Source organism: Vitis vinifera, chromosome 6 (genome assembly GCF_030704535.1).
Source record: "Vitis vinifera cultivar Pinot Noir 40024 chromosome 6, ASM3070453v1".
NCBI classification, from domain to species: Eukaryota; Viridiplantae; Streptophyta; class Magnoliopsida; order Vitales; family Vitaceae; genus Vitis; species Vitis vinifera.
In genome coordinates this window covers 21,477,701-21,504,204 of record NC_081810.1, presented here as the reverse complement: position 1 = coordinate 21,504,204, position 26,504 = coordinate 21,477,701, and the positions used below count along the sequence as shown (strand labels likewise).

Here is a 26,504-nt window from a genome sequence, read left to right as displayed (position 1 = left end):
GGTAAAAAATTACTATCCATTTTTTGATTTCCTAGTGAAACAACTTTATGCCAAAACCATTAATTGAAGTTGTATTAATTGTAACTTCTAATTGTTCCTTAGAAGAGAGTTTCTTCTAATGATTAATGATATGACTTACTCTTTGCTGAGTTTTCAGCCCATTATATAAACAATTATTATTGATCCAAATTAGTTCTAAATCTGGATTATTCTTAATATTTATGGAATTAGAAGACTTCTTATTGTCTTACTATTGAGTGATTTATCTTTTCTTTTCTTTTATTTCCAATTTCATTTTGAATATTGCTAGAACCATTCCTGATATTTACTAAATTTCTTGATTTCATATAACCCTGATATCCAATCCTGACATTATCACTATGAGTAGAGCCTGTTTGCCTCTATGAATTTGTTTCATTTCTTATGCATTTATGGAAAATGATATTCGGACATGAGATTCCAGGATCTGCCAATTTCATGGTAAACTGTTTGAAGCAGGACTTACATGGTCATTTTGTGCTGTATTCTTACTCCTAAATAACTCTGTAATTGAATATTTTGAATGTGTCATGTGTTTGAAGTGTTCAGATGTTCTCATTGGTCTTTTGATTTGGAAATCAAGTAGTAGTTGTTCAGCAGGCTTTTTGTACCTAGGCAGCATTAAATCATCAAGTTCTAGCAACTAGGGATTTCCTTATCTTTTTGCATAATAAACTCAAGGAAAATGGATTCCAACAGTGTCAATTTCCTTTAAAGGCATTTTTTTGAACTTGTTTTGCTCATAAGGGGCCGTTGCAGGAGCAACTTTTAATGAAGGGAGCTCTAGCTCCTCATTCTGTCCCAAAAGGTTGTGATTTCAGATGCTTATTTTGCACACTGAGAACATCTGACATGAACTCAAAGTAACAAATTTTTTAATAGGAGGAGGTTCACTTATATTGATAGCTCTGAAATTACCCGACAGTTTTAATGTTAGATTCCTCTTTTTTATTTCTATACCTTGTTAGTCATTTGGTGACTAAATAAAAGTCTAAAAAATTGAGTTCTTTTTTCTGTCACAGAATCTATTTCTTAAATTTTGGGATGGCCCAGTAACACAAACATTATTAATCCTAGTGAGTCCGGTTATCCTATACCATCTCACAGTGAAACTCCTTATTTGATCTAGTTGTTACAACTATTCTCATTGTGTGTCATCGATAGATTAAAAATGAAAAAAAAAAAAAAAAACGAAGGAAAAAAGATTCTGCATATCTTGCGAAAACAAAAGTTGGGTTTGAATTCTTTTCACTTCTTAATATCAATTTGAACTTTTGAAGAAAATTGAAGATTGATCTAATAGGGTGTTATGATGCTTTACAGGTTGTTGATGCTTATGCATTAATTGGGGATGTTTCTGGTCTTGCTGAAAAGATGCAGAGCTTCTTTATGCAGGAAGTTCTCTCAGAAACCCACTCTGTATTGAAGAATATTGTGCAAGAGGTATGCTGACAAAATGAAGATCTTTAGCTGTTCATTAACTTGGTCTATTGTATTGAAAGGTCCTAAAACTAAATAAATACATAAATACATAAAGAAGAAAAACAGACACTTCACCTGTATTGTTGTTTTATGTCTTGGTGATTTTGTTGGATATGCGTGACGATTATTTTGTTTTTCATATGCACACTCTTTATCAAAAATGAATTACTACTATATTTTAATATCATGTGCTCATTCAGGTTGCATACACTTATTCAATGTGACTTCTTTATGATATAATGGACATATCAGATGACAGAGAGAGCCAATATACATGAGAAGCAACATAAATAGAAAAATTCTGAAATATTTGAATAAATATGTAAAGATATGAATATCTAAAAACAATAAATAAAGACTTCAAATTTATTTTAAATCTATCATCCTTATTTTTTTAAAAAAAATCATTAAAAAGAACTATGGCATTATTTTCAGTTTGTCTTATCAAAACACATTTCTTCTTAAATGATTGATTGACTTGGCAGGATCAAGAAGCACACATGCAAAGTAGTAGGTATGCTTTGTTTGAGTTATTTTTCCTGTTGTCTTTACAGCTCCAGTTCTAATTATGTTTAACAACGGTTTGTTTTGATATGCTTCTTCATTTATTACAATCAAATTCCAGACTCACCTATAGCGATCTATGCCTTCGGATACCAGAATCCAAGTTTAGGCTGTGTTTATTAAAAACACTAGCTGGTCTTTTTAGGTTGATGTCTTCATATTATGCAATCATGAGCTTCCAGCTTGAGAACAAGGTAAGGTTCTTTATACTTTATTGCTATGGCTCATCTTCATTGTTTACTTAATTAGCGTTTTTGCCTGTTAAAAAAAAAAAACATAATTAGCATTTCAATTTTCAAGTTGTTTCTGACATATTGCTTTTGTTTCTGTTGTTTAATTACAATCTCTACTATTTCTATTAGATCTTCTATTGCCATCCTTAATGCTAAAAATAAAATTTTCATTTATTGAACTGTTATCACCTTTTGGTACCTGGAATCCTGTATATATTCCTGAAAATTTTCCAGGCAAGCAAATACACTGTCACATATGCTATAAAATAGGAAAATTTCGAAGGAAAATTTGATTTTTGCCTTATTATTTATTTATTTTGTAAAAAACTGTATTTGTATTGAGAAATAGAATGGTACACACAAAGGATGAGTTCTCTTTAAAAGAAAAATACATGGCCATACACCAGAATGCTAGGAGAACATAGATCCCCAAGTGCAACAACCCATGCATCCCAACCCAAAAGCAGAGGTGATAAGGATGGATTGCCAAAACTATGGGCTTGTAAAATCCTCTATAAAATCAATGATAGATTCACTCCTCTCTTGGCTAGTTGATCTACTACTTGATTTTCTGATCTAAATTTCTAAGAAAAACAGCCTAAAACTCTTGTGATGACCAAAATGCTCTGTATCTAGTGGTTGTATCCCATGGCTTTTTTGCTAACCAGGAAAGAGCTGTAGCTGAATCCCCTCCACTATGAGATTGAACTCGTCCTTCTTTGTATTTACCATTAAATGCTATAAATATAATCGATCTGATCGCAAAGAGAGAAATAGGGAGGGGGGGAAGGAGGAAGAGCACTTGCTTGTCAATTTTAGTCCATCTTGAATTGCCAATGGCTTAACCAAAGCCAACTGCCATTGACGGGGCTTAGATGATGTCAACTCCATGATCTCAAGTGAGGCCTACCATGTTACCCAAGTCCAATCAGCTTGCTACTTGAACACCCTCTCATGAGTGGGGCAACTAATCTCTAATCCAACAAATGAGGCTAAGAGCAACTCCACGAAACTCCTTGGTGGTTAGCATCTAACAAGATTTGAGAGCAACAAATATATTCCTGCAAGCTATCAACCAATCTCCTTATGTTTAAAAATTTGACGTTACTTTCAAGCCAAATAGCCAACAATATAGCTAAGATCTTTCCCCACTCCCTTTGGTATTGCTATGAAACCCACAAATTGATAAGACTGTCTTTTGAAATCTCTGAGATCTATCCATCAATTCCTGCTAAAAAAATAGCCTCTGCCATAATTCTAATATCATACTGATGCTTGAGGGAAAGATAGCTTGTGGATTCCCGAAATCCCCTAGCACAAAACACAAATAAGGGCTAATAACTTTATAAGGCCTCTTGTGCTGAGGCAAATCTTCTCTGTTAATTTTTGTATTCACCACCAGTCAAGCAAAGACCTGGACCTTTAGGGGAATTTTAGGTTTTCAAATTAGCTTTTGAAGACATCGTTTGTCTTACTTTAGATCCATGAGTTCTTTTGTCCAAATTTGCTATCATAGCCTTATGTACATGATATAATGTGATTGGAAGTTTGAGTGCAGACTACTTTCTAGGCTGTGGCATGGTCATTTATCTGGAAGATGCAAATACACAAAATCTATTCTATTATTATTGTTGCAGTTTGTATCTGTTGCTAGTTATTGCCTTTTTTGAAGAAAATGCAAAATCTTATTTAGGGGGAAATGTAAAGCGAAAGGACAAGGCTGTCTTTCAGAAAGGGAAAAACAGAAGAGCAGGAATGGAAAAACTAATCCTGAATCTAGAGACAAACATAGAAAATCACTACCGCCACCTTAAGCACCCCTTCTTTGGATTTAGCGGATTGATCTTATCAAGGAAAATCCAAAGGGAAGAAAATTGACCCCTAAAATCTAGAATCAATAGAACTGCCTCCTTAGCCAAAAATTCAATGTCCTCATTAGCAGTTGCATAATATGCCAGAAAAAGGACATGTAAGTTAGTAAATTAAATACAAAGTCTGCAACTGCGTGCAGAAAGTGGGCATACAACCAAGTCCTTATACTAGCAGATCTTCTGGGAGGGTTGTGGTGATAGAACATACCCCTTTGATAAGGAGCCTTCTCTAACTCCTCTAAAAGACCTAAAATTTCTGCCTTATAAAAGTGCACATCTTCTTACTTTCAGAAGCAAAACAACTATAAAATGTTACAGTTTTGGAAAGTTCTTTTCCTGAACATTTTAATCATTCCATCTTTATGCAGTTTTTAAATCTTTAGTCTGTTTGTGGCTGAGTGTGTCTCTTGATTTCATATGCCTATGTGGTTCCTTTTCAGGTTTTAGCATGCCAAACTTCAAATGTAAGCCAGAAGCGAAGTGACATTGCTCCTTCAGGAGATGAACAACAAATTGAATCAGTTACAAGAGATTCTTGTAGATCTAAAGCAGATAACGATTCTCTCATGGATTCTGTGGATAGGATGCCAATTTCATCTTCTGTAGAGGAGTCAATGGCAACGACAGTATCTTTTGCTGATGCTCCTGGAAGTACCCTCTCTGTGTACAAAGATTCCAATGGTCCAGTTGATGAGTCAAGGAACGATGGGAGTGAGGCATCAAGCAGTGGATCTCCATGGTATCAGCTGCGGAAAGATGCTATAGCATTTGTTTCACAAACCTTACAAAGAGGACGCAAGAACCTTTGGCAACTTACAACAAGTCGTGTATCAGTTTTACTTTCTTCGGCTGCTGCTTGTTCAACAAGCATCCACCAATTCTTGAGGAATTATGAAGATCTGAATGTTTTCATCTTGGCTGGGGAAGCTTTCTGTGGGGTTGAAGCAGTTGAGTTCAGGATGAAGTTAAAGACTGGTTGTGAGAACTATTTTGTTGCTTTCCATCGGCAAAGCCTATATGTAAGTTGGCTTCATAACTAGTCAGTTTCTGATAGAAGTTAATACCATAAGATACAGACAGTACTTCTCCTGCAGACCTTTTTCATTCTACTATATGATAGATATAACATGATTGTTATAATCATGATATGAAATGCATTTATATAAAGGTAGGAAAGGTAAGGAGATCAACCCTTGTGCTTCTAATTCCCCAATCTTTATTTGGTTGTTAGGTCTAGACATTTCTCCATCTCTCTTATCCTAGACCATTTCTCCCCATCCACATCTTGGACCTAACTTTTGATGAAACTTATCTGACTTTGGAATCGATGTCCTCATGGTTTTATTGTTCTCTCTATCACCTGTATTTATATTACCATCTTTTCTTTGCATCTAAATCCAATCCTTAATATCTTCAGGTGAATTCTCTACCCATTCTTCTTTTTTCCGTCTCTCTGACCATATCTGGGGAGCCAATTAGTCTCTGTTGTGCCACTTTCTTTGGAAGTTCAAAGCTCCCTCTAAAGTTAGTGCTTTGCTTGACTTATGGCTGATTGGATGGTGACTCATTACAACTAAAAGGCCTTTATGGATCCTTAAGTCTTCAATGGTCCTTGGGGAGAGGGGAAATAGTAGACCATTTTTCCTTAACTATTCTGCAATGATTGGAGTTATTCAGAAGCTCCTTAGTTTGGTTCGCTTGGCTGGAGTCCCTCTTTGGCTTTCACAAAATGAAATCTGTGATATGATGGTGATTGTTCACAGATTTGGAGACAAGGGCAGGAGGTGTCTGTCATGGCCTGTGGCCATACATGGCTTGCTGTGAATGATATGGCTAGAGGGAATAGATGGAGGTTGTTGGATTTGGCTTGGGACTTGTATTTTAGCTTCCTTACAAGTGTCAGTATCTTGAGAATTCTCAGGTACCTTGCTTAGTGTGGTTTTGCTGAATTGGAGATCAGCTTGTGGGTGTAGGAGGTCTATAGAGGTTTGTCCAAGTGGCTCCTTCCTCCAATGGGATTCTTGAAGTTTATATTTTATGGATGTTCCTGGAGAATCGTAGGCAGATGGGGTATTAATGGAGTTTTCTGTGTGTCAGTGCTTTTTCCTTGTCATCTAGGGTGGCTCAGGCTATACTGGTGGAGAAACTTACACCGTTGACAGCTTGACCCAAGTAAACTCTTTGGCCTTTGTCAACTTCTTGGTGAAGGGTGATTCATTCATAGTTCTATCCCAAGTATCAAAGTGAAATAGAAGCCCTTGGAAGCTGGGTTGTGGGTCTAAGGGATGTTTTATCCATCAACAAAGTTAGGGTGCTCTTCCTTGTGAACTCCACATTTGTCCAACCATTTAGCATACTCTTTGGTTGAGCCTAGTGCTTATAGCTTAGGTTTAGCACAGGACTTCATGCCTCAGTTATTTGCCCCTTCAATTTTTGTATTGATTTTTAGCTCTATGTGGGCACTCCCTTTTGTTTCTAACTTTCTATCTTTTGCTGCTTCTATGTTGGGTTTTATTGGTGCAAAAGTTTTCTGATAAGCTTTAAAAAAATAAATTCTAAAAATCAGTTCATTTAAAATATTTATACACTATTTCTTTGTTGCTACTTATTGAACTAAAAGAAAAATACTAGAAATTTTCTTCGCTCTTTAATTTTCATGGTTTTGTTGGGTCCCTCCAAGGAGTCTCGAGGACATGTTGGTTATTACTTTTAAAGGCTTGGGGAACTCATTAAGAGGCAAGACACTTTGGCAAATTGCTTGCCTTACTTTGATTTGGATGGTGTGGCAAGAGAGAAACAATAGGATCTTTGAGGATAAAGGGAGAACGGAAGAGATGGTATGGGATTTGATTCGGTTTTATTCTTCTCTTTGGGCTTCTTGTACTGAAGCTTTTAGAGGAGTTCCTCTAAATGTTCTACAACTCAATTGGATTGGGGTTTGCGTTTCAAAAGTTTGAAGATTGATGGGGTTTCTCTTTGTTTTTAGAGTTCTATTGTTGGGAGTTTTCTCCTTTGTTCAATTTGTGTAGGAAGGACCTCTCATCCTTCCCTTGGTTTTTTCTCTTTCTCTTGTTTCTTTTATCTCTCCTGTATCTGTTCTTATATTAATATATTCTTCTTCGTTTCTGATAAAAATAAAAAAAAAGAATAGTTTTTGAGAACAATTTTCAAAAATAGTTTCTTGGTGTTTTTTAGAACAAAAGTCTGTTTGCAAACTTGGAATGTTTTCAACTTGTTTTCTATGTTTCCAAATATTTTTTAAAAATAAATTTTATATGTTGTGCTTTATTTTCAATTATTCTTCATATTTGTCTCATTATTTTTTAAAATAGTCCTCAAACACAAGTGAAAACACCCTATTCTCTAATTGCCAAACATGTTTGCCTATTTTTTTGTTCTCAAAATCAGTATTTTGTTTTTGAGAACAGTTACAAACAAACCCTAAGTTTCTGTGGATATATTTTGTTAACATTTCAATTTGCTATCTCTTTTGGTTTTTTTTAATATGCTATTTTGTAAAAAGCATATTGTAAAGTCTAGGGTGGATGCTATCTTCCCAGGTTATTTTTGCAATCTTTTGCGAATTTTCTGGTCCTTTGGTCATAAACTGTCTATTTGGATTCTTAGAAAAATTCCAAATGTATAAATGGAGTTGTGGGAGCAACAATACTTTACTCTTTTTAGTACTTCTTATTCTTAGAGGGTATCTTGTGTTTATAGTTTATAGTCTTGCCACATCTTGTTCATATCAGGAGTATTTTGAAAGGATCTATGCTATTAATAAATAAGTAATAAATAAATAAATCCTGGGGACATGAGAATAAACACACATTTGTTGTTCCCAAATTTCTTCTCGTCATTCTTACCCAACTATGAGACTGTAAACTTAATTACACTATCCAACCCACTGTCTCTTGCTTGTTTGCAGAGCTAGTATGATCATTTTGTTCTTTGAGAATGGTTCTTTCAATGTCTACTCTATCAACTAGCCTATATGGTCTCAACTCCAAGTGTTTATTAGTTATGGAACTATGTTCTGTTCATGATTTCACTGATCTTTTTCTTAGGCATGCCCACTTGTTAATATGTTTTGGATGAATGATGATTATGAATCAGTTTGTGTGGAGAAAGCATCTTTGTGATGGCCAGTCATCATCCTGCTGAGTACTTGAGAAGACAGTGTAACTGGAGTTCAAAAATAAACATAGAAGTATGGTGGTGGGAAGGACAAAGTTCAAGAGGTTTTATTCTGTCATGGGTCTTCAATTCTAACTGCAGGGTAGGGTGGTCATAAAATTGGATGGGTATTGATATGCTGATTTGGTCAGTAGGGAGGTGGATTTTTCCAATTGGTGGATGGTGTGAATATCATGGTGAGCTAGAAATAGTGTCAACTCAGAATCATGTAACCTTTTTCTATGTGGCTCCTGTGGAAGAGAGGATGTTCCAAAACCAGAGGGGAGTTGGGGTTTGCAGAAGATGGCAGTAGAGGGTGTTATGAACCTTTTCCAACACCAGTTATTTTTTCTACTATCGTTTATTGCAATTTCCGGACAATTGAAAGGCCAAGATCTCCAAGAGTTTGAATTAATTGATGCCTTTGACTACCACCAAAATTGCATATAATTGAGGAAGGATCACAGCCAGCAATACGTCTTCCCTCTCTCTTTTTTTTTCCCTCTTCTCTTTCTGTTTTCTTCTATTCCTACTCTCTTTGTTTTTCAAATACCTAACCCTTTTCTTGTCCCAAAGTCTGCACCTTCCACTTGCTTGATGAAATACCACAACCCTCTTTCTTATTTTGAGGATCCTAGCTGAGGCTACTTCATCAAGTCTGTTAATTCTTGAAAGATGAGTAACATATCTAAGTCCATTTGCCTATCAAAAAAAAAACATCCAAATTGATTTCAGAATAATTGATTCCTCTGCAATGAATTGATTACAAACATTGTAATTCTGTAGAGATCTATTTAAAGAATACATAACATTGATACTCTGAATCTTCATTATACTTATGAATATCAGTTCGATTATCTCAAGTAGAAGGTTCCCCTTGTGGATATATATAGATATTGTAATCTCTTTGTGAATGACCCTTAGAAAATTGAAGTTAAGAATGAATGTATTGACCCAACACACTTTTTTGGGTCTAGGATCTATTTTTGCTTTATCTCTACATGGCCAATCATCATCTTGATACTTCTATGTTGCAGTATGGTTCTCTGTCAGCCATCTTTATAGCATGGAGTATTTTACTAGTTGTGACTAATTTTATTGTTTTGGTCTATTTCTATACTAAGTTCATACTTTATATTGTGTCTGCATCAACATCCAAATTGAGTTGGAAACACTACAAAGGATTATTCTTTTTTTCCTCCAGGCACTGAAAATGGTTTTGGAAAAGGAGAATTGGCAAAATATTCCACCAGACACAATACAAGTAATTAGTTTTGCTGGCCTTGTTGGTGATGGAGCAGCCCTAATTATTTCATCTGATGGTAACTCAGCTAGCGCCCGAGTGCATCAGTCCAACAAATCAGCAGACTCATTTGAAACTGGTGCCAAAAAGAGCGGTTTTTCTTGGTGGCTTAAAAATGGAAACCCTTTTTTGCAAAAACTAACATGTACTTCTAAAGAATGGCCTAATTCCCCCTTGGCTAATGGGTCAACCTCTGAAGAGCCTGATGGAAAAATTACTGAAAATTTTCATGGTGATAAGTTCTCCCCAAGATATGGTGTTGCAAATGGAAACAATTCTGTTTCAGAAGATGAAAATGAAGATCTTTGGGCAGACTTCATTGATGAGGATAGTCAACTTCCAAGTCGGCTTTCTAAACCCAACCTGCCAAGAAATCACTCCTCATATTGGAATGATGAAGAGAGTGCAGGGCAGACAGGATCTTCTCTTTGTCTTTTGAGGTGAAGTATTTCTTTATTTAACATTGACAACAAATGCAAAAACAGAAGCAACTCCTTTGTTCAGATTTTAGAATGTTATGTATTTCCATACACTTAGACATATTGTACTTAATGTATTTGTTACCTGTTAGGTTTATGGACAAATATGCAAGGCTAATGCAAAAATTAGAAATAGCAAATGTTGAGTTTTTTAAGGTATGTTTCTATCTAATAAGTATCATTTGTCACTTATCTTTGTCTGTTTAGCCTATGAATTCAATCTTAAGGATGTTTTGATATTTTCTCTATTTACCTCCTGATTCAGTGGATTGTTGCAGGGGATATGCCACTTGTTTGAGGTCTTCTTCCATTTTGTGTTTGAGACATTTGGTCAGCAGAACACTCATCCTAGTGGAAAAGGAGCAACTGACTTCCTTAATCGTATGTGACTTCTCTTCTTCCTCTTATTTCCATCGGCATTCATCTTCCACCCAGTGTTCTTTCATTTTTCCTTTTCCTCTTTTACTTATTTTTATTTTATGATAGCTGGAGTGGGCTACCTAGATCATTCATACATTAAAGAATATTCTTTCCTATGGTCCTCAGATCGGCTGAAGACTGCCTTGTCCAGAATAACTCAAGATTATGATCAGTGGATAAAACCCCAATTAGTCCCATTTTCTTCCTCTTCAACATCTTTGAATGTGCCATTTTCACATATGGATGTGACACTGACTGGTCCACATTCTACAAATTTTGTTCACTCGTCAAACACATCTTTTGGCCTAAAGGTATTCATGTAATTTTTATTTTTTAATAGACAAGTTAATGGAATAATTTTCTATTTCTGTACTCTTTTCTAATTAAGGATATTTCTCTCACACAATATTCCTTCACATTATGCATTTTCTTTTTTCTCAACGTTTGTTAAGGAATTTCATCTAGATGCAAGTGGTTATCCAGAACTTTAGCACCAACAATAGGTGCATCAAATTGGTCTATTACTTCAGTGCATCATATGGAAGAAAGTATTTGGATTTATTATCCAAACAATGCAAGTGCTTCTAAAGCAAGCAATCAAGTACTTTAAATTTAGCTGTCCTTTTCTTGTGCCTCTCTATGTGCCCTGCCCTCACCAACCTAGCTTTCTCTTTCTTTTGGGAAAATTATGTATAGTGGAAGTTTGTGTGATTCATTAGATATATGTTGGAAGGAATCTTACAGTGGGTAAAGCTCTCATCTAAGGCTTTATTTTAGAAAGGGTTACTCAGACTTTCTTTATCTTGGCTGGTAGTTCGTCAAGGATATCCACAAGGTAAGTGGCCCAAGTTTGAGCTAGACTTGTGGAGCCTGCTGCTTATTCTGGCTGGGCCGCAGCAAATCTTAGATCAATAAAGCTAACAACACAAGCTGGTTGTGATCAAACCAAATTTAAACACAAAGGTTAGGATGTAGTTGTTAGAAAACATCATATGTACAGGCTAGCCCTACCAATACATCATTCTCATGATCAATTTTGGATATTTCCAACAGAAACCTTCTCTTTTTCTAATATTGGAAGCTGTAAAACATTCTTTTTATAGACAGGAGAATCTATTTTGGCCAATTTAGTAATAGCAACAACTCTGGAAGCTTATTTTTTGAAACCACTTAAGCACCCTGTTTCACATTTTCCTTTGCCTGATTGAAAATTACATGCTTGCTATTAATTTCTGTTGTCTTTACAAATTGATCTTGTGTTAGTATTGATTAATTTTGTGACATCTTCCTATTTTAGGACCCGCATATGAGAAAGAAATTATGATGAACAAAACTCTTTTCTCTTTCTCCTTTCTTTTTCATTCACATGAATTCTATGGTCTCAACATTGTTGACAATTATATCTTTGTGTCATGACTGTTAAATTCCCAACCAAAATCTCCTACGATCCTTGATCCTGTATGTAGCTTTTCAGTTCATGCCCTAATAAAATTCTAAAGTCGGTAAAACCCTACCATACTCTAATCTGGATCAGCAGGGTATTGCATTTTGGGTGTTGATCCAATAATTTTACTGGGTCATAATTCTGTCACTGAAAGAATAGACCCCGTTGGTCAGCTTTTTGATCTAACTGAATACTTCCTTTTCTTTTCTTTATTGAATATTATTTGGAGTTGGTTTCCAAACTTTTATTCACTAAATATATAAGCCTAAAAATCATTTTGGGTTGTAGTCCTGAGTGCATGCTCCAGAGTTCTTCAGCATTGGGGTTTTTGTACTTATTGCTTTTCCTTAGTTGTACATTTCACTTCCTACATTTTTCTCATTGGTTAGAATTTGTTTTTTGAGGACAACTCATCCTTTTTTGTACATGATTGTGGATTTTCAATTCTCATCTTTTGAGTTTTTCACTCGAGATTTTCTCTTTTTGCAACTGCTGTTTTATTTTATATGAAACTGTTTTTAGTTTTTAATTTATGCTTGCTTCTTTTGCTTTATTTTTTTGGTGTTCATATTTATTTTGTATATTTTCTTGAATTTTATTTTGGCTTTTGGCTTCCAGAAAATGTTTATGAATTTTATTCTCAATTCCTTCCTATGGTCCAATTTAAGTCTCAAATTGCTCTTAACTAGTTCCAACTCTGACAACCTTTCCTAGAACAAATGAAAACTGGTTGATTAAAATATATATAATATATAAACACAGATGTGTCTTCTGGTAGGGTGATATATATTTCTTTCTATGTATGTGGTTTTTATTTCATAATATTGAATTTGTACTGTCTTCTCTTTTACAAGAAAGCGGTCCTGGTGGTTTAGAAGTCACAATATTATCATTAGCAAAATATTTATGCACATAAAACATGATCACTCTTGTGCTGCAGGAAAGATGTGCTGGCGTTGACACTATATCTCTTGTTGCTCGAATATTGCATAGATCTAAAGCTCATCTTCAATCGATGCTTCTACAAAATAATGCAGCTATAGTTGAAGATTTCTATGCACATTTGGTATGTTTATTTAATATTTCTTTGTGCATTTGGCATATTCCTTTGTTGCTACCATTTGAAATTGGTCTTGGTGGCCCAGGATCTGGAGAAAGCTAGTATGGTCATTAGTTTAGCTTCATTTGACATATTGTTTAAAGATTAGAAAAAATTTGGCTCAGAATGAATACCCATCTTTATCAATGTAAGCCCTTTTGTGGTAGCTTGGTACTTGCTCTTATAAACCAAGAAAGTACTTGTAGTTTGACAGGTAATAAATTATCAGTTCTTTTGCAACAGATAGGTGGTTAGGCTGGGAAGGAGCCTGACTAACCATTGTGAAAACTAACTTTGTCATGGCATTTTCTCCTCCATAATAATTGGCATTTGGTCTGTCATGATTGAAATTTATGATTAATTTTCTAAAAATAAAAATTTAGTGAATAAAGTTTCATAGGCACCTATAATTGTTGTCCTGTATGTTTTTGGGTAGGACTAGGATATATACTGCTCATTAGATTGATTACAAAAAGTTTTGGTTTATATCAGGTGGATGCTGTACCAGATCTCACAGAGCATATTCATAGGACAACTGCTAGATTACTTCTTCATATTAACGGGTAAGACAAGAAGATGGAATATTACATATATATATATATATATATATATATATATATATATATGAGTGATATGCCAATTTGATTAAAGCCTATTAGATTGCTATCTATTATTGCATCTTGTATTGACAATTTCTAGTTTGCCAATTGATCCTATGTGGTTTCTTGTGATTTACATTTAGAGATGTAGATATAGCAAGAATGTGTTGAGTGTGTGCACCCACATGTATGGGTGTGCAGGGACCCATTGAATTAAGGCCTATTAAATTGCCATCTATTATTGAGCATTGTGATCTTCTCTTCATCTTTTTGCAAAATAACTGAGATGAATAATTTTTTTACCATAAAAAGAAATCTTGTTCCTCCTCCCTCCTAAGAGAAAACAGGGCGAGAAACTGATTCTAGGTGACGGATCAAGCAAAAATTGCCAGAACTGCATGATGAGTTGTTAAAATTCAAGGGATGATTTGAAAATTAATTGGAGTTGGGCCAAGACGGTGCAAAATCTTCAACAAGACAAAACTGGTGCTTTAAATTTTTTAGGGAAGGAGGCAAAGTTCCAATGAACTCTCCTGTTGAGTTGGTGATCAGAGGGCCATATGCTAAACTGGTTTAAAGAAACACTTGAGTGTTGGTCACTGCTAAGCTAGGGAATATCCCTTCCAATTTGCTGGTTTTTGGTTACTGATTGAGGCTTAAATGATATATTTGAATTCACCAAGAAAAATTCAACAATTTAAGGACCAAAAGGATTCTGGTTTGGCTTCTGGCCAGAAGCTGACATCTTTGACCTGTTTCTTAGAAAAATTCAGCTCAGCCACTTCAATGTTGAGAAGAATCCAATGACTAGTACTACTAGGAAGTAGCAGTGAAAAGGTTAAAACCAAAAATAATGCCCCCGATTGAAGGTAAATGCAAAACATGTGCTGAATTACTAGTAGCAAGAAAATATAAACCCTAGTAGCTTGATAAAAATGAGCACAGTTTTCTATTGATCAAGAACATTTAAAATATAAACGGATATGATTTGATCCCTGAGGCAGTGCTTGCTGATGAAAAATAAGAAGTGGAATCAAACAACTATTCATTCAAGCAATGTGTACCTCTTCAGTTAGATTCTTATCCATGCAATAGACATGCAGACCGGAAATTCCCTGACCAATAAATGTGTCAAAAAGTGATCTGGCTGAAACTTCAATTTCTCATGTCATCAAAACCATATTATTTTCTACATTGTTGTTACAAAACATCATTTTGGAATGACTCACTAACTACTGTTTGAGTGGTATAGCAATCTAATTTAATTTCAAATTGTTATGTATGTGTGGAACATGCACAATCCCACACTTTTCATGAGGCGAGCAATTGCTGTTTGTTGTTTGAAATTTTTTATGGTATACAATTGTATGCCCTTGATGCTGGTTGGTTTATTACATACTTTTCGTTTTGCCTCTGATTGGTGCTATCATTGTGAAATTTAAGCTTTTGTCTACCAGTCACCTTGCACGTAGTAGTTACACAGCTGATTGCTTCTTATTTTGGATGAAATTTACTGCAACCTTCATTTGAGTTAAGTCGGGAACTTTTAATTTGGACTACATTTTTTTCAATCTTTGTTTGAAATTGATGCTGACAAGTTCATTGGATCTGCACCCTAATTCATTTGTGAAGCATTGCTGCAACCTCTAATGGAAACTCACTTTTTTTCAGGTATGTTGATAGGATTGCTAATGCTAAATGGGAAGTAAAAGAGCTTGGACTGGAGCATAACGGGTATGCTTGGGACTACCCTCTTTCTATTTTTTGTAAATGCAGCTTCTGTTTTCAAGTTTGTCTCCTGTATGATCTTTAAACGTTGATCCTTATATTACATGTCCTTGCTATCCATACAAAAAACGCTTCTCTGGTAATTGTGACTACATTTGTACGTTAAAAATAGTTTATCTGTAGCATGTTTAAGTAGGTGAGTTGGGAAAGCATAATCATGTAGAAGCTACTATGATCTGGATGAACATGGGTACCTATAGGTTTACATGCTGGATTTAGATTGATCAATTTTTCAAGTTTATCATTTTCCTTAATCCAATGTAATGCCTTGACATTTCATCATTTCCTTGGTAGTATCTTTTTTCCAGTAATAAAAAGAAATGTGCATGAAACCAGATTGTCTCTTCCATTGTGTAGCTAAAGCCTTAAATCTGATATTTCAGTTCAAAGAGTGGTACATATAAGATCAAATAAAAATTTTAAACATATTCTGTTTTTATTATTTTGCTTGGTTTCTATGCAACCCCTAGGTTTTCTTTTTGTGCTTAATGTCACAGGATGCTTCAAATGAACCCCCCCCAATGGGCTTATATAGGAGGAGGGAAGCTTCTAGAGACTCCTGGAGCCATCTACACTAAGCCATTGGTGGGAAAAGTGTGGAAGGTTCTAGAAATGCCTAGAGATGTCCACACATCTCTACACTATGGTGGAAGGCATGGGAGGAGTCCAAAGCCTTCTAGAGACTTCTAGGAATCTCTTGCATATTCTTGTACATAGGGTTGTACATAGATTAGTGTAGGGAGTTCTAGAATATTCTTGATTTGTAAGGAACCCTCCAAGGTTCCAAAGAGTTCCATTAGTGCCTATAAATAGGTGAGACCCTCATTTGGCCAAGGCACCACCCAAATCACTTTCTAACCAAGCAAGTGAGCATCCAAGCACTTGTAAAGGCTTTCTTGAGTCAATAGAGCTTCCATTCTTTAAGGAGTTGCCTACCAAGCTTCTTAAGCTTTCGAGTCACGAGTGTTTTAGCCTAGCAAGCTAAGCATTGGGGAGCAAGGCTGACTTAGCAAGATCAAGCGTCTTAGCTTGTCTAAGTGCTGCACGAGCTTAGTGAACGACTAAGTCCGTGACATTAAGCATCAATTGTTAGTACATTACTGGGGACTGCAACATGTAATAGCAGAAAAATAAACAATATTTGGTAATCTCCATTTTCTTTTGAAATTTTGAATGGGACTGTGGAAAGCTAAAATGATCCACCAAGGGATGCACCCTATCAGGGAGGTGTGCATTTTGAAAACCCTGGATTTTGGGGTGTCAACCCTTGATCTCTCTCTCTCTCTCTCTCTGGACATGGAAAGATCAGCAAGGGGACACCTCATACATGAGGTGAACATTTAAGGAACCCCAGGTTTTGGGTCCTCAACTACACCCACCCCAAAATCTAAATCTCTCTCTCTCTCTCTCTCAAACACACACACACGCAAAAGGAACTTTCTCTTTTTGAATCATTGGAAGGGAAGTTGAAACTATTTTTCTTTCTTTATTCAATTATTAATTAGAATCTTCCTTGTAAATGATTGTGTTCATAGTATCCTGAATGTTTTGCATGTGAACAATGTATCTCACTATCTATTGGATCTGCCTTGTTAATGATTGTTTTTATAGTACAATTGAACCTTGATAAATTGATAACCTCAATTAAATAATTTTTGTGAGTCCCAACTTGGGGCCAACATACTAAATTAATAATTCGATAAATTTATTAGATAATACATTATAGAAAAATCTGTGTAGTTTCATATAGGACCCACTTACTACATAAATTAATAATTTCTTGATGTGCAACTAAATCCATGAATGAAATATTTAATGTGCTTACTTACAATTAAATGATATTAGATACAATATTTTGGAAAATAAGGAATAACTTGATAAATTAATAATGTATTAATTAATCGATAAATTAATAATGTAATAATTTATCCATTAATTAATATTCTCTTAATTAATAGGTTTTCGTTAGTCCCAAGGTTTATAATAACCCACACCCAACCCTGTAGATATTGTATGCTTTGGGCTCAAAGGGACCCTCATGGCTTTAAAATGCGTCTATAGGATAGAGAGAGACCCATACTTATATAGCACCAAGAGCTTTTTCTCCTATTCAATGTGATATCACAAATGCCTCCCCCTCCCCCCTAATGTAGACACAATATCCTCGTTTTGTCCCATGGGATTACAGGGCTAAACAGACAAACACCCCTTATGAGGCCAAACAAACCCTCACACCGGGGTCGGGGATCGGCTCTGATACCATTATAACAACCTACACCCAACCGTGTAGATATTGTCCACTCTAAGCCCAAAAGGGTCCTCATGGCTTTAAAACACATCTACAAGGTAGAGAGGGACCCATACTTATAATGTCAAGAACTTTCTTCCCTATCCGATGTGGGATATCACAAAAATTAATTTATTGAGGTTTAACTGTATCCTAAATGTTTTGCATGTAAATAATTTATCCTGTTGTAGTCTCCATATTTTTTATGAACTCCCATATTGAAGTCTATTTAGTCTTATTCCAACAGTCTGGGCTTTAGATTCATGTTTCCCTTTTTCAAATTGGACACTAAGGAGGAATTTAAACTAAATAATAGTCCATAAGGTCTTTCCTAACGGCCATATCATTGTGTTTTTTGACCTCTACATGTCTTTGCACTACCTTCAACATGATCCATGTCACTCTATGTGTTGCTGTTGTGGTTGCTTATTATTTGTTATGATTAAGCCACCCCTACTTGTATTTTTTGTTGGCTTTCAACATTTGAAACCTCTACGCTATGTGACATCAAGGTTTCCTACTTTGAAAAGGCTGTTCCCATGCAATATTATAATGGATTTTTACAAAGGTGTGTCATAGAACTTTGAACTATTGTTTTTGTTATCTTCTGAGCATTTCAAAGAGTCTGGGTTGATCGATGTTATAATTGTCAGATTTGTCTTCTTTCTATTTGTTTTTTTTTTGGTATACTGAATCACAGCCAAAGGCAGAGAGAGCAAGCCTGATCCCAGCTATAGTGTTGTTAGCTTTATGAACCAATACAAGGTCCTAGTTTTAAATTATCTTATTACCACCTTTCAATCTGACATCAAACCTCTCTGAGAGGCTAATTGGTGGCATAAGGAGCTGAGCCATGGTTGAGAGCAGTTGGCTGGCAGGGAAACCAACCCTGTCAGTTTTGCATTTTAAACTCTTGCAACCAAAGGAATAACCTCCAAGATTTCCCCCATTTCACCAATTTCTCTAAAAGCTTTTATTAATACAACATAATAAACTACTTACCACAATTCTAAAGGAATTGACATTAAAAAGTACTTTATTTTTCATTTGATGCGATTGTTAATGGAAATTTCATCTGTTCTGGAATTTTTAAGATCTTGTGAAGTATCTCTTATTGAAAAGCTCATAGTTTAAATCTACATCTCTACAATATTCAGATTATCTTGTACTTGTTCATATGAAGTCACAACATCTATCATTTAACTAGGTATCTGGCATTAATTCATCTTGAATAGGTATGTTGATTTGTTGTTGGGAGAATTTAAGCATTATAGAACAAGGCTTGCTCATGGAGGAATTCATAAGGAGGTAATGGCTGGTACCGAATTTTATTTCGCTTTTATCTCTGTTGATATTCTTATATCCAAATGTCAGTTTTTATGTTGAAATTTGGAAATGCTTGATCTTTTTTCTTTTCTTTTTTTTTCATTTTTTGGTTACAACAACATAAGTGCATGTAACCGATCCTTTGCTTTGCTTTGCTGAAGATGTTTTCTGATGGTTAAATTCTTCTTTTTTGTTCATTTGGAATTATTCTCACATTGATGAATTCAAAAGAAGAAAAGGGGTTTTTTTTCATCATATCACACTCTCTTTTCTCAATGAATATAAAAAACAGTACCCGTGTTTGCTACATATCTCAACTATGGAATTTAGATAAATTAATGTGTGTGTATTATGAATGTAAGTTCCTCTTCAACCATCGGTGCACTAAATAACTCTAGTTTAGTCACAATCTCCCTAGCTAGCGCTAGATCAATCTATATTGCAAGAGGTAAAAGAGTGATGCATATCCATTCAGGGTGGAGGAGCCTATTAGTCTTTCATTTCAAAGCAATAAGCTGTAAACAGTAGTGAAACTCGGTCCAAATTCATTATAAGAGGGTGTGTGTGTGTGTGTGTAAGGCTTTTGGATCCTATTTTTCAAGGATTTCCCATATTGACATGTCCTTGCCTTTTGTCTTCATCTATATTGATGATTCATAGATCCAAAAGTTCAGTTTTTATGTTGAAAATTGAACATGTGTGATCCTTTGTTTTTGTTACATTAACACCAGTGCATGCAAATGAAATTTTCCCAGGTGTCACACTCTAAAACCTAAAGGCAAAATAGATTATTATTCCTCCAAATTCATTTTTAGGTCAACTTATATGTTGAGGGCTTGTTTGCAGTTTTATGTCCTCTTACAATGTTCCCCTCTGTGTAGAGTATTTCATGTGTTAAAGTTCTGTTTGAGTGCGTGGCATACATTGTAAGCCCAAATTGTACAAGTTTAAGCTTTTAGAAAAATTGGTTGTGTACTAAGTTCATTGTCAAAATATGTTTATATTGAAGCTGCAGGCTATGTTTAAGCCAAGTTATTGCTAAATATTTGAATGGCTAACTACGAGTTATCTTTCCTGTAAAGGTTCAAGACCTCCTCCTAGAATATGGACTTGAAAATGTTGCTGAGACTCTCATTGAAGGTCTATCGCGGGTGAAAAAGTGTACTGATGAAGGACGGGCTCTTATGTCATTAGATCTTCAGGTCTGCTATGAACTATAATGGAATCCACAGACCTGTTTGGTAGTGCAAATTCTAAATGGAAAAAGATCAAACATGTTCTTGTTATTTATTTATCTAAAAAATGAGAACATTTTTTTTAAAAAAACTACTTTTATTACCAAACAGGTCCTTCAAATTTTAGCATATTATTGTTGTTTTTCTTTTCTTTCAGCTTTCCCATTTTGGTATGTTGGTACATTTCTAAGTTGAGTGTCACATATATTCTTTTTAGGTTTTAATCAATGGCCTTCAACACTTTGTCTCTGCAAATGTGAAGCCGAAGTTGCAAATAGTTGAAATTTTCATCAAGGTAAGCATAAGCATAGTTCATATAGTAAATCTTTTTGAAAAAAATGCAATGATTACAAGATATATGAGGGTGGGTGATCTTCTAATTGGAAGTCTTCATGGAACATAATAAAGATCATGATTGTTCTGCCATTGTTGCTCACTACTACTCTTTAAACAGGCATACTATCTTCCAGAAACTGAATATGTTCACTGGGCACGGGCTCATCCGGTAAGAAAATTCTGTCCTCTGGTGGAACCGGTGACAACTTTACCTACATACTACTTTGATCATCTGACAAAGAAATATTTAAATTTCATTTAACTTGCAGGAATACAGTAAAAATCAAATAGTGGGGCTGATCAACCTCGTAGCTACAGTGAGAGGTTGGAAGAGAAAAACCAGGTTGGAAGTACTAGAAAAGATCGAGTGAACCGGAATTTAGCTTCCATCAACACCATATAAAGGCCCAAGTAGATAAGATCTGCCGTTTTCCTAATTATTGGGTGATAGAATCTTGCATTTTGGTAATTAATTTGTTCTTTTTGTGTGAGTTCTGTATATTTGGATAGTGTCTCTCATCTCCCTTATTATTATGTAGAGTGAACATTTCGAGGTTGTAAATCTTGTGACATCTCAATTTGTAATATATGATCTTCCCTTGAAGGGAACCCCAAAATGTAATTTTGGATCACATTATACGTGAAATAATGAGGTTACATTAAAAGAGTAAAATTTCAATTCCACGGTAGGAAAATGAATTTTCCCATTCTCACTCAATTATTTTGGTTTTGATAGTGCTGCCCAACGCTGGAAAATTGATCTACATTGGATTGGACTGACTTCAATGTAAAGAGCAAAAATAAAACAGCCGACAAATGCATGTTTAAGGTGTTTTCAGTTTTCAGGCACAAATACTCTGAAACCAGACACAATTAAATGCCTATTCCTTCTCGAGAGCTCTTCATTTCCTCACATATTTCAGCTCTCAACGACTGTTTTGAGACTTGAAAGGTTTAATGACAAATCATTACAACACCCCGGAAACCCCTATTGGTCTTGGTGTTGGTTTTGAAAAAGTACCTAGTAAAAGAAATTTATTTTTTGATTTTATTATAAAAAAAAATGAATAAAATTAATAAAAAATTTATGTACTTTTAAAATATTTATTGATTTTTATAAAAAAAAAATTAAATAAATGAGATGAGTTTAAAATAATATATAAACATAATTTATTGATTTTAAATCTATTTTTTTTTTTTTTATTCTTCATATAAACTATATATTTTCTCTTTCTTGCATTTCTTCCAATTTTCTGAGATTCAAATATAGCCCTAAATTCATGAAAAAGGAATAAATAATGTGGGTGAGAAGCTGTGAATCTGTGATCCAAAAATCAAAGGAAAAAGGTGAAGAATCACCGACATAAAGGCTGAAGTGGGTTGAAAAATAGAGAAAGTTGAATGTCCACATCTTAAAATGACAAAATGAAGGTCCAATATCTGCCCTCTGCCCACCATCTTTTCATTGATGAAATGTTGGATCCCCACGGGCAACATGTTAGGGCAACACCTAACATGCTGCTTCACCTTTTGGGTCAATCCTTTACGCTCTCCATCAACCCTTCTTTCTTCATCACTCGTTTTGAAATGAAACCAATGCTTAATAATTCATGTCAAAGTTATTGAAAACACCCTAAGTAGATTAGAAAACAAAATCTAACAAACAAATGATCTTATCAATTGCTGGCGCTTCCCCACAACAGCTGGCCAGTCACATGCCCATAAGTAGAGGGTTGTAAACACTCAAGACTATGGAATTGCTGAATTAAAATTGAATATTTGGTGGTTACATTACGTCAACAATAATTGTGACAGCTCAATGGGTGCTTGAGTTGTCAAGATGTTGTACAGTATAATATAATATTTTCTTACAGAAAAAAATTTATTATCATCATCCCAAACAAAAATAAATAAATAAAAAGAGGCAGAGAGCAATAAATGAAAGGCAGAAAACTATTAGGAATGTGAAGAAAGAAAAAGAGGTTGAAAAGAACAGTGAAGTTGCAATGAAAGTCAAAAAGTGGGGTAGTATGCCAGTAGTATTCTTCTCTTGCTGCTACTATACCAGTGGGGTATTAGGTATATTATTGGAGTGATGCTATGGGGGTTGTGTAGCTGTGACTTGTGAAAGAAGAAGATGGAGCCTGGAGGAGTGATGGAGTCATGAGATGGAAGCCATTGGAGAGTGTGTGATGCCACCAACCATGTTCAATGCAATGCAGGGCTGATCCACTGGTACCTGCCACAAAGTGTCACCAAAACATCTTTCTTTAATCTCTTATCTCATATCTCATATATCTCAATCACTATCACTGTTATTTTCTGTTGTTGGGTGGTTTTCCCTCCCTTCTCATTTCTCTGACTCTTAGTACTTTCACCATTAATGCCTGCTCTGCCACCCTCCCTGATCATGCCCACCCCCCCCACTGTTTACTCCTTATTCATTCTTAAGCCCCCCTGCCTTATGCATTCGTCTACCTCACCCCACCCTATTGTCAGCCTTTTTTTTTTTTTACTCAAAATATCCTGCTTAAATACAATATAATTATACCATTGCAAAAAGGTATCTGTGAACCCAAACTTCTACTAATGGTCCAATATCTCTCTCCTAAACATTTCCACCCAATCTAGTCTCACTATGATTTTCTTTTTTGTATTTTACCATAAATTTATTTTACACTCTCTTTTAGTTGTCTTTGAAATGATTTATGTGAAGGAGGGTCTAAAGATGAAATGATGATGGACACCCTTTAGTAAATAATGATGGTGACGGTGAAGATGAAAGGCACATGAATAATAATAGAGAGAGTTGACTTACAAAATGGCCAGCTCCAAGTATCCAGTAGAAATGCAGATTCTTGTATGACTTGGTGAACCCTTTTGTGCCTCCCTCTCCCCCACAATACAGAGGAGTTCTCTTCATGCTCAAAAATTCCTTCAGCCCATCCCACCTGAAAATAAGAAAAAGTTCAACTTCTTTTTTATTTTCTTCAAAAACAACATTACTCATAAATCACACAAAAAAAAAAAAAAAAAGGAAGAAGACGAAGAGAGAAAGAGAATTACTTGAGCTTCTCAACCCATGCTTCAGTCCCCATGGTTGCACAAATGAGATCAAGCTGCAGGCAGATGTCAACCCAAAAATATCAATCAATAATTCATTAGACTACAAACCCAAGTGGTGGTCCGCGAGGGATCTAACCCACTCTCATTTGTAACTTTATGTTCACAAATTCTTCAACTTATATAACAAGGAAAAACTCAGAGAGATAGAAAGCAAGCTTACTTGTCCATTATATATGGTCACATTCACCCCTTTTGCTAGCAGCTCATCAACCTTCAAAAATAGACTCAATCAAAACCATCTTTCAAAATTCAACACTATATTTCCCATATGGTAGTGAGAAAATTTTGAGAAAGAAAAAGGACAGCAAGTTGGGAATCTTTCAACAAAGAATGAAAATTTCAGTCAAAAAGATGGCTTATAGTCTCATTACAACTCATCACAGCTGTTTGAATTTCCCCTTCAAATATATTATTGTGAGACAAACATATATAAGTTTGTTACCTCTTTAATCCTTGGTTTCATGAAGTCACCTGAGAGAGTACTGAAAACAAGATCAGACTGCCCTCCCCAACTGTAAACATGGGAATTATTGGATTAATAAAGGATTAAGTATTGTTGAATGGACCTTTTCTTTTGGAGGGGATTGAAGAAGAAGATTACAACTGACCTTACGTTCTTGGGAATAATCCTTAGCTTATCTTTAATGATACCATTCATCAAGGTGTCAATATCAACATCCCCACCAGGAGAAAGCCTCAGGGAGTCGAGATATCTCAAATATCTCCTCTTTGCAAATTGTTCCCTTAGCTCCACAGAAGTCAAGGATAGTGGATCCATGTTGGAATCCAATAAGAAATTGTAGAAGTCCTGATGGGTTGTAAGGCCTTAATTCGGTTATGGAAAATGGCATATGAATAATGATAATTAATAAGAAGTGAAGAGAATTATACCACAGAATTACTGCTTCGGCTGATCACACCTTCCAGTTCACTCCATGAACTTGTTGCATCAACATACTGACCATCAATCAGCTGCTGCCTAATCTTCCTAGCTAAACTGATCCCAGAAATGAATTTGTTAGGCGACTTAAGGTTTCAAATCTTATAGCCTTTTTTTTGGGTGGGGGTATAGGAAGTGAGAAAATTAGACCTGTTTGATTTCTGTAGGCCTTGGTTATCAATCCTTGACACGTCTTTGAGAAGAGGACCCCATGAGAACTGCAATTTTTCAGATTGAGGTTGTTAATTTATGACATCGATATCAAACTGGAAACTTCATTTTTTTTGTCAAAAACATGTGAAGTGACTAATTCAAGGCAAACTACTGACCACAAAATCTTCTGGGGAGATCCAACTATCTCCCAATGCTACTCCTACAGATTGAACAACAATTCAGAAGTAAGAAGTCAGATAAATTCATATACTTCACAAGAAAAAAACTACAGAAAATTTAAATCAATCAAAAGCAGAATTACATGTACTTTAAATAGGAGATAACGATCTGTTTTTCTTTTCTTAGTATATCTCAAATTCTTGAAATTTTGCCATTGTAGAGGATTGTTTGATCCATAGTTACCTCCAAGTTTAAGCTTCAAGTTTCCTGCTTCTATGGCTTCCAGAGCTGCTAATCCAAGAGTGACAGCAAATTTTCCTCCATAAGACTCTGCCACTATGTACAGAGGACTCTGCTGGAGGCTCTCATTCCTGTTGAAAATCTCCTTCAACAATGTAGTCAAATCAACTGCAGCCTCTACATCAGTCTTCACCAACAGCTTTGTATCCTCCACAAAGCTGTATCCTGTTCCAACCGGGTTATCCTACATTACAGCTTAAGAATCATTACAAATACCAAACAAGACAATTCTTACTAAGTAATAATCCATGTTAACATTGAATCTCTGAAAAGTAGAGCAACCATCATGACCCACTTACCACAAACAACAGATCTGCTTTTCTCAACCATGTAGAATTTCTGGGCTTCAAATCTGTTCCAAGCGGCCCAATCTCTTGAAAATTCCCAATGCCAACTCCTGAAGCACCCTACAGAAAATATATTCAAGTTGAGGAATCATACTTGAATGAAATTCACAAATTTGAATTCCAAACAAGACCATAAATTTCTGGGTTTCTCTTATATTTAGTCTGTAATATATCATGCAATGATACTCACGGGTCCTCCCTGCAACCAAAGAATTATTGGCCATGGCTTGGAGGGGCTTTCAACTCTGTACGGACTTCTATAAAGCCACCAAAACATGTGTGCTTCTGTGTCAGACAATCAAAAGGCAAAAGAACAAACAAGTGAAAAATGAAAAACACTCCCCATCAAACACCATGTTTCTCTGAATATCAAAATGAATGGCAATTATATTCAATCATAAAGCATTTTGCTTACTGGGTCTGACTTCTACATATCCCCACTCCTCTGTTCCATCTTGGCTTCTGTAAGCCATGGCCATTCCTCCATTAACCCACGGACCAAACATCAGAACAAAGAGCACAACAAGAAAACACCACTTCTCCATTTTTTCCAAAGCCAAAAACATCAAAACCCCACTTCACAAATCATACAGAAACATACATAAAGGAGGGCATATATATAGAAAAAGATGGAATGAAGCCTCCTTTGTTTGTTTCTGCAACTGAAACAACAACAAAAGTGAAAACCAGAACGAAGAAGGAGGAACCAAAACTCACTCAACAGCATACTAATTTTAAGAAAAAAAATAAGACATAGTTTATACTATATTAGACGAA

At 35.3% G+C, this 26,504-nt stretch overlaps 2 protein-coding genes across 2 annotated transcripts in view; one reads left to right on the top strand and one right to left on the bottom strand.

The window, feature by feature from the left end:
- The window catches only part of LOC100241423 (uncharacterized), a 52,522-nt gene extending 31,159 nt beyond the window's left edge, over window positions 1-21,363 (top strand). The window contains exons 10-25 of the mRNA XM_010653446.3: window positions 1,363-1,482; window positions 2,007-2,035; window positions 2,147-2,279; window positions 4,630-5,208; window positions 9,570-10,108; window positions 10,240-10,303; window positions 10,426-10,528; window positions 10,694-10,878; window positions 12,952-13,077; window positions 13,603-13,673; window positions 15,381-15,443; window positions 19,020-19,092; window positions 20,193-20,312; window positions 20,563-20,640; window positions 20,800-20,850; window positions 20,951-21,363. Of these exons, the coding sequence (XP_010651748.1) occupies window positions 1,363-1,482; window positions 2,007-2,035; window positions 2,147-2,279; window positions 4,630-5,208; window positions 9,570-10,108; window positions 10,240-10,303; window positions 10,426-10,528; window positions 10,694-10,878; window positions 12,952-13,077; window positions 13,603-13,673; window positions 15,381-15,443; window positions 19,020-19,092; window positions 20,193-20,312; window positions 20,563-20,640; window positions 20,800-20,850; window positions 20,951-21,052 (2,436 nt within the window). The 3' untranslated portion in view covers window positions 21,053-21,363. The remainder of the gene's footprint in view (window positions 1-1,362; window positions 1,483-2,006; window positions 2,036-2,146; window positions 2,280-4,629; window positions 5,209-9,569; window positions 10,109-10,239; window positions 10,304-10,425; window positions 10,529-10,693; window positions 10,879-12,951; window positions 13,078-13,602; window positions 13,674-15,380; window positions 15,444-19,019; window positions 19,093-20,192; window positions 20,313-20,562; window positions 20,641-20,799; window positions 20,851-20,950) is intronic.
- Window positions 21,364-22,431: 1,068 nt separating this feature from the next.
- Window positions 22,432-26,498, bottom strand: LOC100267109 (serine carboxypeptidase-like 51). The gene is made up of 13 exons (XM_002273483.4): window positions 26,143-26,498; window positions 25,918-26,012; window positions 25,680-25,787; window positions 25,324-25,564; window positions 25,077-25,120; window positions 24,898-24,965; window positions 24,699-24,804; window positions 24,416-24,615; window positions 24,250-24,319; window positions 23,968-24,018; window positions 23,748-23,800; window positions 23,500-23,632; window positions 22,432-22,920 (listed from the first exon to the last, which is right to left on the bottom strand). The coding sequence occupies exons 1-13, from the start codon at window positions 26,291-26,293 to the stop codon at window positions 22,843-22,845; spliced, it is 1,398 nt and encodes a 465-aa protein (XP_002273519.1). The 5' UTR covers window positions 26,294-26,498; the 3' UTR covers window positions 22,432-22,842.
- Between the last annotated feature and the right edge of the window lie 6 nt (window positions 26,499-26,504).